A 17,191-nucleotide genomic window follows, 5' to 3' on the forward strand; every position below is an offset into this window, starting at 1 on the left:
ACAGTAAAATATTTATAAAAAGTTTTGGTGCAAATTTTCTTCAGATTTCCGGACGCTTTTAATTATTATTTCGTTATTTTTTACCGTTTCTTTCTCCAGGATTGAGAAGAATGAATAAGAAAAATAACAGTTCATGGTTTCATTCAAATAAATATTTAATTCCAATTTGGTTTTGAAATCATACAAAAAATAATTCCTTTAACATACATGTTTGTTTAAATACAGAATAAACTAACTGACAATCCTTCGCCAAGCATTTTGAACTGTAAATATTTTAGCTTCACTTTTTGTCGCAAGTTTCATGGTCGGCCCCAGATGGACACGGGCAACTTTCTGCAAAAAAACATCTTAAAAATAATAATTTTAATAATTAATAAAGAGCATTAGATATTTGCTGGTTTGTCTGTATAAAGAAAAATAAAAATAAACGTTTTCCCACTTCTTTTAGAGAGGATTGTCCCCAGTTCTTCACAGAAAAAACGAAAAATGTTTAAAGAACTACGCAGAAGTAAAAAATTTAAATTTAATCAGACCTATCGGATTCTGTTGCAGCGAACTCCAAAAGAAAAATTAATTGTTTGCTTTCCCTTTGTTTTTGTATATAAAAATTGTATCCTCAAAACTAAAAATGTGTACATTACCCGTTTTTTCAGAACATTTGCAATTCGGGCCACATTTGCAATCGGTTCCGCAGGATTGGGAATCTTTGCAGGAATCTGAAAAATATAAAATCACTAGTAAAGTGGTGAAAGAACGAATCTTTTCCGATGAATTACCGTCACAGGTAGAACAAGGAGACGGCATTTTCACTGAATAAAATCGCTTTTGTTCGAATAAAAATTTCAAAACGTTTCGGCTTATTTATACTGAAACTGCGCTGGCCGGCAAATCCATTCGCACTGTTGGAATCATCGATCCATTGCAGGAGTGGGTTGGAACGAACCTTCAAGCATGGGCGTACTTGTAAATGCAAACATTTTTTGCTAGTTTATGAACATATTTAAGATTTTGCGAATTTTTAAGCCCAACTGTTCAATAAATTCAGGAAAACCCATCGCAAGTTGCTCGAGCGGCGCTCTTTTTTTTTGCTTGGAACGTGCTCGTTTCGCTTCGATCCTTTCGTAGAAAGTTTGGGTAATTTTTCCTTTGACCCGCCACTGCTTTTTCTCCAGAATGCAATTGGAACATCAATTACAAGACCGTTATAGACCATCACGCATCAGTTAATAACTTCAATGAGAATGATTCATTTATTTGTACAACCATAGCAAATTGATGGTATTCCAAAGTGCTTTTTTAAATTTATTTTAAGTGCATTTTTAACTATTTCCATTTTCAGTTAACTGCTTGACTTGAGCCTTTTTAGCGTGGAATTTTTGAGGCAATTAAAGTATCGGCTAAACGTGCCAAATATGACTATCTAAAATTGCTTGAACAAGGCCACATGACGAAAATTACTGAACTAACGCTAATGAAGTAAAAAAAAACGAAAACAATCAGAGTAGACCCTGACCTAAACGATCAAACTTGCAATTAATTATAGACACCTTAAAATAAATTGGATCGAAGCAGCCACTGAAACAATGCAGTTCCAACAAGGAAGTTCCAGATTCTAGTTCTAAATCTAGAAAGTTCTAGATCTAGACAGTTCTAGATCTAGATAGTTCTAGATCCAGACAGTTCTAGATCTAGAAAGGAAAGATTTGTTAGCAGTTTTGTTAATTTTTCAAAAACTCGCTTTTGATTTAAGCTATTGGCAAAACGGCAATTTTGAGCACAATTTTGGAAAAAAACCACCAATTTGGAGAGTGAGAAAACATATTGCCGCTCACGCCATCTCCTGGCCTAATGCTTTAACGTCAGCGCATCCGCCGCCATTAAGCAGTATGTGCCAACACAGGTCGTTTCTGAAATTGTCACTTTGACAGTAGTGATAAAAAGTTGGTTTGTTTTGAAGCATCCGATTGATTTTCGTATTTTCGCTAATCCGGATTGTTTCGCAAAATTGCTAAAATGGGAGACGACGGCGAAACTCCTGCCAACCGTTCAGGCCAGAACAGCGAGCCAACGGCGAATCAGGATGAACTCATCTTGGCTCAACAGAGGCAAATAGAGCAAGAGGTAAAAGGTTTCAAACGCAAAGGGGTATAATTGAATTTTATTCAACTGCCGCTGACAAAGTCCCTTTTATTGGCGCTTGTAATCGCTCAAGGGAGTCATTGGCGCTAACGTTAAGTGATAGAAGTCCATTTCTTTATGTGTGTCATACCTGGCAGAGCCCTGTTTGCGCTATGAGTACTTGCTTGAAAAAAAGGCTTTTACGCTGCTTAAATAAACCAACAAATATTTAGGGTCTCGAGGACAAGCGTTTGCCGAGGTAGCAATACTGGAGCAAGCAAACAACCAATTAAAAAGACGAACAAAATAAACCCATTTGACCAAACTTCTCTTTAGTAAACGTAACGTCTTCTCTTTAGTCTTCTCTCTTTCTTTTGTTTTTCTTTGTTCCAGATATCTGAAGCCATTCCATTGGTTGGAGAGCCCGATTCCATATTATCACTCAACTCTGAATACTCAACCGACGAGGTTTATCTAGGAAAAATAAAAGACTTGGCCTCCAAATACCGTTCAATTAGAAGAACACGCCCCGATGGCAATTGCTTCTTCAGGGCCTTCAGTTACGCGACTCTCGAGCGCTTACTGAGCGATAAGGAGGAATTTAATAAGTTTTATAAATTAGCAGAGAATAGCAAGGATGTTCTAGTCGAACTGGGATTTCAGCAGTTTACTGTTGAAGATTTCTACGACACAGTAGGTGAATATTTCGGAACAAAGTCCCAAGAAAATCCTGTTGCTCTCTTCTAGTACATGGAGGTGCTTAAAAGACTGGCAGATATAGAAAGCGTGGAGGAAGCCAAGAAAGAACTGCAATCGATCTTCAATGAGCAGGGATACTCTGACTATATGGTCGTATACCTTCGACTGTTGACTAGCGCTCAATTGCAAAAAGAGCAGGATTTTTATAGCTGTTTTATTGAAGGCGATAGGACCGTAAGTTAAGTTGTAGACTTTGGCTGAAGATAATCGTGCCACACTCATTTAAATGCAGTCAAATATAAAATTTAAAAATATACTATTGTTAACCGGAATCAGAAAATGATAGTATTAATCACTTAAAAAGGATACTAATCCCAATAAATCATAGCGTGAGAAAGTCACAAAATGCGAAAGTGCAAATTATCTTTGTACTTATTCATAATTATTATTCCGTTAACTGATAATATCTGTCATAAATGGCCAATTCGTAATCAATTAAAATATTAAATCCGCGCTCAAATATTTGAATATCTTTAAGGAAATTAGTAGAGGTTGGGTATGAATTTCAAATTCATTCCCAACAATTCATTTCAAAGCCCGACTGAAAAAGAATGATTCAGATCTGGGTGTGGAAAAAATTAATTCTGGATTCGTGTGAAAATTGAACAGCATTGCTGTGAATCTAGAACTTTTTAGTCACTTGCACATTTTTTTTTCAAGATTGTGGATTTTTGCCATCAAGAAGTCGAACCAATGTTTAAAGACAGTGACCATATTCATATAATGGCAGCCTGCTCCGCTTTGAACACGGGAGTTCGAGTTTTGTATATGGATAGAGGAACTGGATCGAATGTAACGCAACACGATCTACCCGAAGGCTGTACCCCAACAGTTCATTTGCTGTACCGTCCCAGCCATTATGACATCCTCTATGTATGAAGTTAATCTTATTTAAGCTCTGTTTTCTAATAAATTGTTATCAAAGTAATGGGATTTATTAATATATGAAGTAGATAAGGTTGGTTTTCTGTGGCTGGATGCTGATTGTATAAAAATGTAAACTGTAGTGGGTGAAATATTGTGTTAACTGGCTGTTCGGAGTTTGTACTTGCTTTCGTTCAACTTTCGAATTGTGGTGCTCGAATTTACCTTTTTTCTCAAGATTTCCAGTTTGAAAAGCTCTAGGTAAGAGTTTAATATTTATTCCGAAAAGTTATGTGAATGATTCCAGCTTTACTTAGTGCAATTTTCAACTCAAATGGCCTTTTGTTTAAACTTTAAATTTTTCACCCGGAAAAATTGCATAAAGAACAACTGGCTGTTAATTCAAAATAAAATAAATCAACCTTCTTAACTTTTTTTTTGATTTTTCAATTGATTAAATTCAATAAAATGTTAGTTCAATAATAATTTTTTTTGAATATCCATTTCTTTTATTGCCTAGAATTACTAATTACAATTTTTCCAAACAATGGCCAGAGTATTTGCCATTGATAAACATTTGGCTTAAAATATGCAAACATTTTTAATTAAATGCCTTTATCTGGGCCTAATAAATGATTTGCATTTCGCCGGTTTGAAAAACACCGGATTTGAGTGTTTCTACAAAATGAAGCTGGCGTGTTTTTATTTCTTCATTTTATTCCTCAACCTTGGCGCTTTAATATCGACAATTTATCAAGAAAACTTTGTAGGTGTCAATTTAAATTGCAAAAGCGCAGAGCAAATAAACCATCAGATCTTATCGGATTAACTTTATGCCCAAATTTACGGTTTAGGAGAATTTCAAAGCCGACAATGCTGTAAAAGTGAATTAGGTATATTCAAAGAAAAATCTTGATTTGTGCAAATTTATTGGCCAACTATTACCTAAACATTCAGGCAAGCGATTGAAAATATCGAATTTCATGGTTTAAATATTTGCGATTTTCCGCCACTTGTTTTGGCAGTTTTCCTCGGCGGTGGCGCTGTTGTTGCAGGAAAATCGAAGCCCTCAATATAAACAGTGGTTAGCAAACATGCTGCGGAAAAAAGTGGTGGAAAACTGTACGATGTGAATAAAATCTCAGCATTTTTCGACTCATTTATATTATAATTGCCAGGTATTTATCTTGCACTTGGTGCTTCACGTTCTGGACGTTTAAACCCACTGTATAACAGTTAATTTTCCCAATTTAACTCGAGAATTTACTTGGAAAACAACTGGATTATGTTGATCAGTAATGGGGGCGTGTTGGGAGCTTTAAAGGTTTACCGGGCTGGATTTAAAGCTGCTACTTATTTTAAAACGCGACATTAGGCAGGATCATTATTGATAGACACATCTTGGAAAAATGCCTAAAATTGTCCTCGAAAAAGACAGAAACTTTTTCTTTTATCATCGAATGAAAGGAAAAGTTTGAAACATTTCGATTTATTTAAAATCTAATTTATTTTAAAATGCCGTCAGAATGCTCGACAATCACACGAGATGAAATCTGAAAAATTCACAGTTAATTTTACCTATAAGAAGGAAAAACTCGAATTTACGTCGTTTAGTTTCGTTGTGTTAAATTCATCTTTTATACTCAATATACATATACAGGGTGATTCACAACCTTATGGACACAGAGCCGGGGCGTATAGAGGACCTCAAAACAAATCGAGTTTCTATTTAAGTTTTTTTTCTCACACCCATAGTTAACAAGATACAGGATGTTTAGATACAGTTTTTGAGATGTTTTGCTGAAATTTTTAACGTAGGCTAATGTTTAGACCCTTGGCCCGTAGGTAAGGCGACTGAAGGTGAAAATCTACAGGGTGTTCTTTTTTAAAGAGGCATACCCCCTTTTACCCCCCCGCACTTTTTTGTGGTGCGCTTATGACTTCGACCGCATACATTTTTACATTTGCTGTTTTCTGGTCTCTTGCAGTTTTTTTTGTATCTGGCTTCGTTTTTGAGTTATATGCACAAATATACGTCTATGTAGGGTTCCTGCATGATTTTCCATGCATTTTCATATAATTTTTTGCGTCCTTTTCTTCAATTTTTTTTGGGAAAGAAATTAATGTCATAATAAACTGAAATATTTGTTACATGTTTGTGCATTTTTATTGGATAGAAGCCGATAAACTTCAATTATTGTAAATTAATTTATAATAAAAAAACAAATTTTAAAATTAACGCGCCAGCCATCCCTATTTTAACTTCAACTTGCACTTAAAGCTTTCACAGAAAAATATGAACAAAAAGATACAAAAAAAATTATAAAAAAATTCATAGAAAATCACCGAGAAATCCTACATGGACTTATATTTGTGTATAACTCGAAAACAAAGACATATACGAAAAAACTACAAGAGATCAGAAAATTCTTAAATTGACCAAGAAATGTAAAAATGTGTTCGGTCCAAGTCAGTGGCGCACCATAAAAAAGTTCGTGGGGGTATGCCTCTAGAAAAAAGAACACCCTGTAGATTTTCACAACCAGTCGCCTTACCTACGGGTAAAGTCTAAACATTAGCCCACGTTAAGAATTTGAACAGAACATCTCATAAACTGTAGGAATTAAAGAGAAGATACCAACAGTTTTTTGAAACTTTAACACCCTTGTATCTTGTTAACTATGGGCCTGAGAAAAAAAATTTCTATAGAAACTTGATTTGTTTTGAGGTCCTCTATGCTTGTGAATCACCCTGTATATTCAAGAAATATATTCAATATATCAGTTTATATCCATCTAGAAAATTTGTATTAAAAAAGTCCTGATTATGAAGGTAAGTTGAAATTTTCGGTCGAAATTCGTCAGAAGTCAGAACTTAACACCCGGCAGAATCCACTTTTATGGCCTGAAAAATATCATTAGAGGCATCTAAAAATAATTAAATTCTTATAAATTATTGATGATGGCAAGCGGAAATTTAATGGTTCTGCAATCTCATTTTCAACTCGCCAACGCAAAAGATTAAAAATATAACGAGAAAATATTGTACATATTAAAAAATAAAGTAACAGAAAGTCGATACTCTGGTGTGGCAATTATGAAAGCTTGTAAATTTTCTCTATAAAGCGCAAAGCAGGCAAATTCTTATTCTTTTAAAATCAGGCGAAAACTATTGCTAAACAGATCTTCGCAGAAGCGTCAAAATCAAATGACTAAAATTAGAAAATATCTTCAAAATTACCGCTGATTTTTCATCAGTGAAATGCAAAAAAGGACATAATTCACCTTTGCTTAGTCGCACGATTTTCCGCTTCAAAATTCTTTAAATTCTGTCAATCCACAAACATTTCTAAAATATAAATAAATGCCTACAACTCAGTGCGTCTCTTAAAGACAAATTTGCACAAGATTAAAAAAACGTTAAAAGTGTGTTTAAACATCATAGAGTATCTAGAATTAAACTTCTAGACCGCATTAAATAGAATTTCCAGCAACAACAATGTTGTTGGATCCCTGGATCTTAGGGGTCAAAAAACAGCAAAAAACCCTGTTGAAAAATTTCGCGAATTTACCTTAAACTACCTTTTCTTTTTTTTGAGAGGTTTGGGAAATCTGTTGTCAGACCCCCCAGGCATTGGTGTTTGGGCACCTGGGGGAGTGTGGGGATGGAGCGCACCCCGACCCACTAAAACCCTTTCCTCTTCAACTGCCTTTTCTTACCTTAAACTACCTGAAAATGGGCAAAACCGAAACAATTCCCCTTCTGCTGCTCACACAGTTCAAAAACCCAAATAGAATTCAAGAATACTACTGCCAACGAAACGTTTTTTAGCCGGTAAAACGGGAAATTGCCTCACATATTGCCACCCAAGCAGCCTCATTTCGGAGGGATTTGCTGTTCAAATAATTGCTGGAACCTTAAGCACTGAGCAAACATTAACGACATCGCTCAGTCGTTAAATAATTGAATGTTGTTACAGTTTTGGGACGAATCCGTAATCCGCTTCCAGTTTCCAGTTAACAATGAATGCACACGATGGCGGCTATTCCTCGAATGATCACATCTAGATACTTGTCCCTCATCGTCATAATGTTCTGTTTGGTGTCCACATTTTTTTTCCTGCTCAACAACGTCCAAACTGCTCGAAATGCAAAAATCGTCGACTTGCCAAGCGCTCGGCGTCTAAGACTGCCTGGAGGTACTTTAGGGATCTTGCAGTTCATTTATTACCTCTTAAAATATCACCGTTTAGAATTCTCCAAGTACTTGAAGCCAAAGGCCAGCGGGAGTTACTGCAAGATGAACTTCGGGCTTCCGACTCAGCTCGCTTATGCCAAGAATAACATATCAGGAACACCAGAATTGAAGGAAAGCAGCGAATTTCGCATCCTATACAATGTGATTGAGAGTCAACTAGGAGATGAGGATCCAGGAGTAACTTATGTCACTCAATTGACCAAAGAATTTGTCTTGCATTTAGCCGAAATCGTCAGGTAAGCTGAGGAACACTGCAAAATGACCAAAATAATATGCTGTTGATGCAAAAACAGATATTGGGAAGGAGCAGTGAGTGTAGCAGTCTACATCCCAGATGGGAACCCGAAGGATATTTTACAAAGCATTTTGCACTTCTGCTACTGCATTCCTCAGATGTCCAGACTTTCCTTGCATTTGGTGTTTAAGTAAGTAGCCCGACGGATTTGCAGCTCAATGCTTTCAAAAGCCAGGAGTTTCAGGAAGGATTCAGAACCCAGTTTCTACCTGAGCAAGCCAATGCCTCCTCAAACTTGTGAGGCTAACGAGCTCACTAGAACGTCGATTAACAGCAATAGCAGCCGCGACACGAAACCTCATGGTACTTGATACACAATTTCTTTTTCACATATAAAATTATTCCAGAGTTTAGATCGAAAGCTTCGCTCATTATTGTAGATCCCACCAACTGGTATCCAATAAACGTGTGTCGAAACGCGGCCAGAGAAGCCGCCAAGACTGACTTCGTTTTAGTATCCGACATTGAGCTGATGCCTAGTAAAGGTAAGTTCCGAGGAGTTCAACTACATACAGGGTGTTCTATTGACAGTGCTTTTCAAAATTTAGGTCTAGCGAGTCGATTTATCGACATGACCGAAAGCTACAAGTGCGAAGCACCCAACTGTAAAAAACGAATATTTGTGGTACCCGTTTTTGAGGTGGACAGTAAGGAAGATCTTCCGCGTAACAAACGGCAGCTGGTGAATCTCATGCGAGATCACAAGGCTGTGTATTTCCATCAGCTCACTTGCGTACATTGCCAGAAGTTTCCAGGGCTGGACCAGTGGAAGGAAAGCGAACCTGGAGATATAATCAAAGTGAGTGTTCGTTGTCCTCAAGCCCATGGATTGGTTATAAGTGTGATATTTATTTGTGAAGCCTTTGCTGGAAACCAAACGCGAAATTCCATATCACCGATGGGAACCCATCTACATCGGCACCAGAACCGAGCCAATATACTCCGAGAAACTTTCATGGGAAGGGTTCCAAGACAAAATGCTCCAGGTAGATGCACGCAAATTTTCAAGCACAGTTCGGGATTTCTGAATGTTTTTTCCTTTAGATGTACGAAATGTGTCTGAATGGATACACAGTTGTGCTTCTGGATGGTGCGTTTTTGGTCCACTGGCCGGGAATTAAGACCGCCAAGCGCAAAGACGAGCCTTGGAGGGTGCCCTAYGTGAAGAAGAATCAAGATGTTTACAATGAAATGTTGGAGAAAATCCACCGAAAGTACAGCAAGAATCCCAAGTGCGGCGAACAGAAACCGAGYTAGAAGCTGCCAGATTCGGGGGTYTTTTTTATACATRATCTCGATGGAGGATGCGACCTCTTGAAAAWCGAATGTTGCTGCTAGAAACTGGATACATGAATGAACATTTGGGCTTMATCATTTCCGTTKGTTCTGTACCTATGGCTTTTTGYATCCGCAAAAACTTTTGCTYGTTGAAAAAGTGTGTTAGTATTGCATGAATATGTTTCTGTCGTTTTTGCCAACATCGATTGAGTCGACTTGCGTTAAAATGCGATGAAATTGGAACTTTTGCAATTAATCTCAATCTATTTCACTTGCTTCTTCCACTCCATGTTTATTTATTTATTTATTGAACTGTTTGAAATGTGATTCTTTAACTTCGGTACGTTTGATTTCTTCTCATACGGTTTTGCGTAGTCATGGAAAGCCCTTCTCGAAAAATTTGCGCTATCGAGAACATTTCAATGACATCTAGGTGACAATAATTCTCAATGGAATATGAATATCTTGATAAACTTTTCGATAAAAACGTACATTTATTTGGTTTGCTGAACTTGAAAATAAGATAGTCCAGAATGTCTATATTCAGGTTTCATCATGGAGTCGCATTTCCCACTTTGAAATCAACGTTGTTTTTGTAAATAATTATTTATTTATTTTTTTGTAATACTTAGCTATAGTTACTGTTTTAGTCCAGACATTAAAACCGTTTTGAATTTTAGTTTTTGCCCACTTCCTTTCCAAACACCCGATCATCAGCAAAAAAACGTTGTATATTACTAACTAATTTGCTAAAAACCAGGAATATTTCGCTAATGGCGGTTCAGTGGCTTCACTTCGACGGTCCGTTTCATATTTCCTGAAACTCCACTTTCTTCAAAAGTGCACATTTATTCGCAACTTTTACCTTTTCTTGCAAGCAGTGACAGCATTTGAACCAAGGGCGATTCGAACAAAATCGTAAATGCAAAGCCACAAAAAACCATTATGAATAGATCGCTCACTGCTGCGTACATCTGAGATTAAAAACGCTAAAATTAGCATCTCAAATAGGCAAAAAAACTCATTTTACCGAGGCAAGGTCCGAAAAATAGTGCGGAGTTCGGGCTGCAGCGCTTATCATGTACTGCATTCCCATATGCAGCAAGTAAATCCCATAACTGATCTTGCCAAATACCCGGAATATATGCAGTGATAAAATGAAATTGATTGGACCTAGACGGAAATTTCTTAATAAAATAAGTTGGAGGAAGAATGAAGCATCCAAACCTCCATATCCATTGATGCAGGCCCAGACCATCCAGCCAATCCCAAGCGTCCAAGCAGACCGACTTGCAGCCAAGTATATTGAAGATTCAAGTCTGTTGTAGTCATGTTCTTCCACGAAGAAAACGTGACAACCTCGCAAATAATAATAATTATTATTAACTGTTTACAAAAAATAAATATGTGATTTTGTTGGTTGAATACGCAACTTCAGTTTATACCCTTACATCAAAACATCAGTTTTCATTGGTTGCAAGAGTTTTAAGTTCTATTATCGCAGCGAAAAGTTATAGAAGAAACCTTTTAATAGTTCTGAGGCCAAATTTAAAAATTAATGATAAAGTTTCGCTTTTAATGCTCACCTTTATGTGCACTGTAAAACTTTCAAAGTGATTGTGTGCTTGGTTTGGAAATGAGAAATATTTTTACCGAGCTTTTCAGGAGCTTGGGATTATGCTTATCAGACTGGAGTTTGGAAGGTTTCAAAAAATCTGTTTTAAAAAAACGTTCATAGATTCTAGTGATTTTTTGTGAATATTGCTTTACTCTATTTATATGCGTCCTAAAAATCAAAAAAGGATTCTCTGTCTAGTTTGCGAATTAGAAATTAATTTCTAAAGCTGTGCGTGAATTCTTGGCTGTTTCTTTTCAGGTTCGAGTTCGGAAGGTTTAAAAAAAATCAGTACGTTTATGAATTCGATTGATTTTCATCCTGAATATTCCCTGAAACGATATAAATGTGTTCCGAAAATTTTAAAAGCATTCGCTAGTTGGGTTAGGAGTTAGAATTTTTTTCMTAAGCTTGGGAAAAACTGTCAAKAATCAGGAACTCACTCAAGTGTCATGACTTCAAGACCCAAGAGTCATCAAGTTTTTGTTCAATCTCGAGTTTGAAAGGTTTTCAAAATTCAGTASGTTTATGGATTTTACTMATTTTCTCTATGAATATTCCGGCAAATGTTGTGTATGTGCSGAGMAAATATTAAAAGGATTCGTGGACCAGGTTGTTGGAAGTWACAATTTTTTTTCYGAAGCTTTGYATGAACWCTTAACTGWTTTTTTCAAGCTCGAGTTTGGAAGGTTTTARAAACTCTGTAYGTTTATGRATTTCATTGATTWTCTTGASRAATATTCCGGGAGACGTTRGGTATGTGMTMCGAAAATATTAAAAAGATTCGCGGACCAGGTTGGAAGTTACAATTTTTTTTCKWAWGCTTTGCATGATCWCTTAACTGTTTTTTTCAAGCTCGAGTTTGGAAGGTTTKAAAAAMTCWGTACSTTTATGGATTTCATTGRTTTYCTYGAYGAATATTCCGGCAGACGTTGGGTAYGTKCWCMGAAAATATTAAAAWKATTCGYGRACCAGGTTGGAAGTYAACWKTTTTTTCTGATGCTTTGCATGAACTCKTGACTGTTTTTYTTCAAACGTTGTGTATGTGCACAGAAAATATTAAAATAATTCGTGGACCATGTTGAAAGTTACAATTTTTTCCAAAGCTTTGCATGATCACTTAACTGTTTTTTTCAAGCTCGAGTTTGGAAGGTTTGAAAAAATYARTACSTWTATGCAAGTTGCAGCACAGTTGGAAGTTAACATTTTTTTCTGATGCTTTGCATGAACTCTTGACTGTTTTTYTTCAAGCWCAATATTGGAAGGTTTYKGAAAATCAGTACGTATGATGTGTGTGTGCTCCGAAAATTTCAAAAGGATTTGCTTTCTSGTAAATTTTCCCAAACCTCTGCATGACTTCCTGGCTATTTTTTTTCTGGCTCGAGTTTAGAAGGTTTAAAAAATCAGCAGGTTTAATCATTCAATTGATGTTTTTCSAGAAYMTTCTGTSATGMYTTTKCTATGWSYYCTAAACCACCCAATTGGTTTTGTGTTCTMATTTGGGAGGTAGAAATATTTTTCCAAAACTATGTAYGAACTTTTTASTGTTTTCAGGCTCGAGTTTTTTTMTCAATATGTCCTGAGACTCTTTCTATGTAGCCAAAAAAAAATTAAAAATRTTTTTTCTTAGTTTGGGAGTTACAAATATTTTTCTAAAGCTGTGCATGAATTCTTGACTGTTCCTTTTCTAGCTCAAGTTTGGAAGGTTTCAAAAAATCGATTTATTTTTCTTTGAATATTCCTCGACGCTCTTTCTATGTGACCTAATAATTTCCAAAGATTTCTTTATTTGGTTTGAAAGTTGAGAGAAACTGTTGCGGTTTTGCATCTAATAAATAGAAGATTGAACTTCATTAAAGTTTTCAAGAGAAAAGTAATTTTGATTCCTGTTTTACATGGTGGTACATTTCAAGTTTTGAAGAGCGCAATTGAAAAATTAACCAAAAATTCTTTTGTTCCAAAACTGCAGGTTTTAATGGAAATTTATTAAATTTGTTCATCTTTACCCAGCATTGAAGCCAACATTGTAGCCGCACAAACCAACCATCCCGCTACAACAAACGCAGTGTTAACATTCCATTCTTTCCCTTTTTGGTTGTAGATTAGCATCCCAAAGCCTAATCCTAGGATGTATGTTGAGGATCGCACATGCGGAGCTATGTAGTGGTGCTGGAAATATTCTGTGGCAAACAGCTCATTTCTGCAGAAAAATTCACTTGCAAAGCGTTTTTTTTTTGGAAAACCACGAAGACGCACGTTACTGGAACTCCTCCGTTGTATTTATGAGCCCAGGCCAGGTAGAAGTTAACAGCAACCGATAGGCTGAAGAGGAGAGCAAAGTTGATGGAACCAAGGACTTGGTCATTGCGAAAAGGGATGAGGATAATTGGAGAAAGGAAGTAGTACTGCATATCGCATGTGAGGTACCAGATTTGAGTCAAGCACTAAAACCACAAAAGTTTCTTTAGGAAGAGGAGTTGAAATTTGCACTTAACTGACCAAAGGGTATGGATGCACGTAGTTCTGAATATGCAAAACTGCTGCCCACCAGTACTGCTGGCAAGGTTTCTGGATTATGTCCAGCATATCATTCCACAAAGGCCCAGAGCCAAAGTGGTGCATCAAAGTGCAATACCTGCAATTCTGCTGCAATCTTACCAACAAAACGACTTTCTCCAGCTTACCACAAAATAACTATAGCCAGTGGCGGTGTGATTCTGATGTATCGATAGAAATAAAACAAAAACCAATTAACTTTCCCCTTTGACGCCTGTTCGAAGAACCCAATAGTTACAAGCATGCCACTGATCATAAAAAACGTGTCCACGCAAAGAGTGCCTCCCGTTATCGCTGTGCTTCTGTAATAACTAGTCCACTACGAAAAGAAAATAATAAATTGGCGTCGAATGCAAAAGGAAACTTACATTTATGATCTGTAGGCTGTTTATTACAGGAAAAAACATCATCATGAGATATCGGTGCCCTATAATGACGTAGCACGTACTGATGAAGCGGATTCCATGAACGCAATCTAAATCAGGACGGGCTAAAAATAAGCTTTTTAAGCAGGAAAATATGAACATTTTATGGAATTTTTTGTATAGTTAATTGTAGTTAAGACGAACCTTTGGCAGACCTTGCAAATACTTTAATCGCGTTGCGACTAGCAGAGAATATTGACAGCAACTGATTACTTTTGCCTAAAAAACTTAGTTGAGGGTTGAGTTTTCAATTGTACACCAGAAGAACCTTACTTTCGCGGCTGGGGGCATTGAGATCGATGGCTGTTAATATCGCAATAAAACCAACATATGCCAACATTCCAAATCTGGAAAACAAACTCAATAAACTTTTAATTGGAAATTAAATCTTATTTCCTTATGTTTCTGTTAACGAGTCGCGTTGTCCTACTTGTACCAACGTTTTGCTTAAGGAATACCAGCTTTTCCCTTTGGCCATTGAATTTTGCAATAATATTCCAAAAAGAAGTTCCTTCACAAGACCTTCCCCAAACTTACATAACCGCCAGCTCAAAAAAGCTGAATCTTTCCGCAGAAACCTCCATCAGACAGTTCATCTCTTTTAGATTAACCGTTAGGTTTAGTCCCTCCGTTAAAGTTTCCATTAACATCTGAAAATGCGGCAACACATCGGAACTGATACAAGAATCGGGTACGCAAATCGACCAATCCAGCGTGGCATTTTCGACGAAAATCTTCACTTGATCCCATCTCTACTGAAACATGCAGGCAACGTTAATTTGGGAAAAACCGTGGAAAGGTTTGGAGGACCTTTTCGGAAATGTTGTTGTAGCTGAGGATTTTCTTCAGCAAAGCCGTGTCTGGGCGAAGCTTTAAAGTGCAATGTTTGCCTTTCAAAGGACCGTACGCGGTCTCGGCTTGGACTGCAATGCATTGATCGAAGCTTCCAAAGTTGAATAAATTGCCAGCTAGGATTCCAGACTGCATTTTGGACGATGCATCAAACACTGGAAAAAATATGCCAATTTTCTGGTGGAACGGTTTTTGAGGCTTTTGCCCACTTTTCAAAGCCCAGGGCTCAAAGCTTCGCAGTCCCGCACTAAATTCCATGGAGTGATTCCTACAAAGCTCACTGGAAGCTTCTTTTAGAGTGTAGAAGTTCACAACTTGGTTCATTGCCAGGCTTTGCTTCAAGTTGAGCTTTGGGGGAGTTCGTAATCGTTCCTGCACCTCTTGCGGCATCTTGTTCTCTCTTTCACTTCTCTTAGCAAAGTTTTCCTGGAAATGTCCCCAGCTACTTTCGACCAGAAATATCATCATCAACTTCACAAGAAACCTCATGTTGCTTTCACACCAAGACTCAAAAAGGACCTGCCTTTGCTGCAGTGTCTTTTATATAAGTGCAACCCAAATTATAGATGCCACAAGGCCACATTTAATGCCCTGTATGGATAAGGAATACCGCAAATTATAGGTTGCATGCAATTCTTGATCGACTGAGTTGCTCGAAGTTATATTGGTATTTGTTACTCTCTTTTGATGTAAAGTGGCAACAAAATAAAATAGGAAAATATTATAATGTTAAAAGCAACACTGGCAGGAGAGCCGATAACGCAGCATGGAGCAGCTAATAGGAATAATTGGCCTTTAATAGAGTTTCGCAAATTGGCAACAAAACTTTCCATATGTTCGTGGGCGTGAGCACGAAAACCGCATGCCCTTGTGGATCGCAGGGCGTCGTTCAATCGCTCGACGTTTCACTCCACGCCACGACGCTCGTCCGACGTTCAGTGCGCTCTCCGTCGTCTTCCGTAGAAGACATGAAGATCGCTTGGCTCGTGCTGGCTTCTTGCGTACTCGTATTGGCACATGCTGCTGTGCCATATTTCGATGATGGTAAGTTTTAGAGAGAGAGTTAAAAGTAAGAATACAAAATCTGTCCGCCCTTCGGATTAACATTTAGGAATGTCAGATAACATTTTAAATGTGGAAGCCAATTAGCCGATTAGCAGGTACTTGTTGACTCGCCGACTGCAAAACAGAGTTCTCGTCTTGATTAAATCGACGTGCCTTAATTAAGGCCTTAAACTAATGTTCTGCTCACAATCCGGCTGAGTATGACACACATTTCTTTAATGAATGTAACAAAGCCAATCTATCACTTTCGCGCTTTCCTTAATTATTTAAATTTGCTTAAATTTTGAATAACTTTTCTTGACGACTTGAACGATTACTGAACATTTGGCTAAATTTTGGGGTAAATTTTTTTTCAATGTTTTAGCCTCATTTTAAATTTTTTTACTTAATAAATTCAGCCGGTTTTGTTAAATTTAAAACGTTTTATACATTATTAAATATATGAAACGATTTAATCGTATCAGAAAGATGAGTGAAAAACAAGAAAAATAAATTTGCTAAATTAATGCACACTCTTTGAAGGTATAACATACATTTTGTTAATTCCACATTATTGTTTATTTAATGAAACCTGCTATGGCATTTATGCTAATAAATACCTTCAAATGCTAAAAGCTTCATTAAAATTATTATATAAAACCGTTGGAAAGCTTTAATGTGTTGATATTGTATGAAACTGTATTATTAATATATTTTCTGCATTTTTTGCATTTTCACATTTGATGGTCCAAATTTGAAAACGGCAATTTCATTATGGCCCGGTTTAATAATTAGTCCGTAACGCCTCTAAAAAATAGTGAAAGGTAAACAATTTCTGAAACTGAAGGAAAACACTGAGTTTTCTGTTATGAATGCAATATTCTAAAGTATGGCAGACATGTCTTCAATGGGAGTATTATTAACTTTCTGATGGTTTTTGCGTTTTCCTTCGGTCCTTTTTTGAAAACGCCTTATTTAAATATTGAAAAGAACAATTAATCATGCTTAATTGCTGACACAGAGTATCACTGAACATTACGCGAAATTTGGGCTAAAAATGAATCATTACTTTATCATCAATTAAAAAAGGTTTATTAAGCCATCTTCCTACTAAATTTAGCCTGTCTC

At 36.7% G+C, this 17,191-nt stretch overlaps 4 protein-coding genes and 1 long non-coding RNA gene across 9 annotated transcripts in view; 3 read left to right on the forward strand and 2 right to left on the reverse strand.

Moving 5' to 3' along the window:
- Positions 1–193: 193 nt before the first annotated feature.
- Positions 194–923, reverse strand: LOC109533450. Its single transcript, XR_002171519.2, has 3 exons — positions 777–923; positions 642–716; positions 194–333 (listed from the first exon to the last, which is right to left on the reverse strand). It is a non-coding gene; the product is annotated as an uncharacterized LOC109533450 (long non-coding RNA).
- Positions 924–1,896: 973 nt separating this feature from the next.
- On the forward strand, positions 1,897–3,805 carry LOC109533455 (ubiquitin thioesterase otubain-like). The gene is made up of 4 exons (XM_048668351.1): positions 1,897–2,121; positions 2,512–2,811; positions 2,866–3,051; positions 3,538–3,805. The coding sequence occupies exons 1-4, from the start codon at positions 2,014–2,016 to the stop codon at positions 3,754–3,756; spliced, it is 813 nt and encodes a 270-aa protein (XP_048524308.1). The 5' UTR covers positions 1,897–2,013; the 3' UTR covers positions 3,757–3,805.
- A 78-nt stretch (positions 3,806–3,883) lies between these two features.
- LOC109533447 (beta-1,4-glucuronyltransferase 1) lies at positions 3,884–10,250 on the forward strand. 3 transcript variants are annotated; one of them, XM_048668345.1, is made up of 9 exons: positions 3,884–4,002; positions 7,721–7,939; positions 7,994–8,234; positions 8,292–8,423; positions 8,478–8,596; positions 8,641–8,778; positions 8,842–9,092; positions 9,154–9,279; positions 9,338–10,250. In XM_048668345.1, the coding sequence occupies exons 2-9, from the start codon at positions 7,768–7,770 to the stop codon at positions 9,548–9,550; spliced, it is 1,392 nt and encodes a 463-aa protein (XP_048524302.1). In that variant the 5' UTR covers positions 3,884–4,002; positions 7,721–7,767; the 3' UTR covers positions 9,551–10,250. The 3 variants fall into 3 exon arrangements, with proteins under 3 accessions (XP_048524302.1, XP_048524306.1, XP_048524304.1); XM_048668349.1 differs by having other exon boundaries at positions 8,674–8,778; XM_048668347.1 differs by lacking the exon at positions 3,884–4,002 and adding an exon at positions 4,671–4,919.
- LOC109545463 (nose resistant to fluoxetine protein 6) lies at positions 10,162–15,833 on the reverse strand. 2 transcript variants are annotated; one of them, XM_048668341.1, is made up of 14 exons: positions 15,229–15,833; positions 14,978–15,174; positions 14,705–14,919; positions 14,441–14,514; positions 14,312–14,386; positions 14,111–14,232; positions 13,871–14,061; positions 13,686–13,821; positions 13,443–13,630; positions 13,193–13,386; positions 10,799–10,930; positions 10,602–10,744; positions 10,437–10,545; positions 10,162–10,388 (listed from the first exon to the last, which is right to left on the reverse strand). In XM_048668341.1, the coding sequence occupies exons 1-14, from the start codon at positions 15,506–15,508 to the stop codon at positions 10,342–10,344; spliced, it is 2,103 nt and encodes a 700-aa protein (XP_048524298.1). In that variant the 5' UTR covers positions 15,509–15,833; the 3' UTR covers positions 10,162–10,341. The 2 variants fall into 2 exon arrangements, with proteins under 2 accessions (XP_048524298.1, XP_048524295.1); XM_048668338.1 differs by having other exon boundaries at positions 14,978–15,833.
- A 76-nt stretch (positions 15,834–15,909) lies between these two features.
- Positions 15,910–17,191, forward strand: part of LOC109533454 (toxin Tbo-IT2) — a 10,056-nt gene continuing 8,774 nt past the window's right edge. Inside the window, exon 1 of one of the 2 annotated variants that reach the window (XR_002171520.2) lies at positions 15,910–16,063. Coding sequence is in view for 1 of the 2 variants with exons in the window: in XM_019916206.2 (XP_019771765.1) it covers positions 15,988–16,063 (76 nt within the window). In the remaining variant the exon portion in view is untranslated. The remainder of the gene's footprint in view (positions 16,064–17,191) is intronic. The other variant, XM_019916206.2, reaches the window with a different exon arrangement.

This window comes from Dendroctonus ponderosae, unplaced genomic scaffold (assembly GCF_020466585.1).
Source record: "Dendroctonus ponderosae isolate FM_Combo_2020 unplaced genomic scaffold, Dpon_F_20191213v2 Dpon_F_20191213_1, whole genome shotgun sequence".
NCBI lineage: Eukaryota > Metazoa > Arthropoda > Insecta > Coleoptera > Curculionidae > Dendroctonus > Dendroctonus ponderosae.

Coding starts and splice junctions, on each gene's coding strand:
- LOC109533455 (XM_048668351.1), top strand. CDS start 2,014: ATGGGAGACGACGGCGAAACTCCTGCCAACCGTTCAGGCCAGAACAGC. Junction 2,122..2,511: donor AGAGGCAAATAGAGCAAGAG/GTAAAAGGTTTC, acceptor TCTTTGTTCCAG/ATATCTGAAGCCATTCCATT. Junction 2,812..2,865: donor TTGAAGATTTCTACGACACA/GTAGGTGAATAT, acceptor GCTCTCTTCTAG/TACATGGAGGTGCTTAAAAG.
- LOC109545463 (XM_048668338.1), bottom strand. CDS start 15,508: ATGAGGTTTCTTGTGAAGTTGATGATGATATTTCTGGTCGAAAGTAGC. Junction 10,931..13,192: donor AATGTTGGCTTCAATGCTGG/GTAAAGATGAAC, acceptor ATTATTTGCGAG/GTTGTCACGTTTTCTTCGTG. Junction 10,546..10,601: donor ATTTTTCGGACCTTGCCTCG/GTAAAATGAGTT, acceptor TTTTAATCTCAG/ATGTACGCAGCAGTGAGCGA.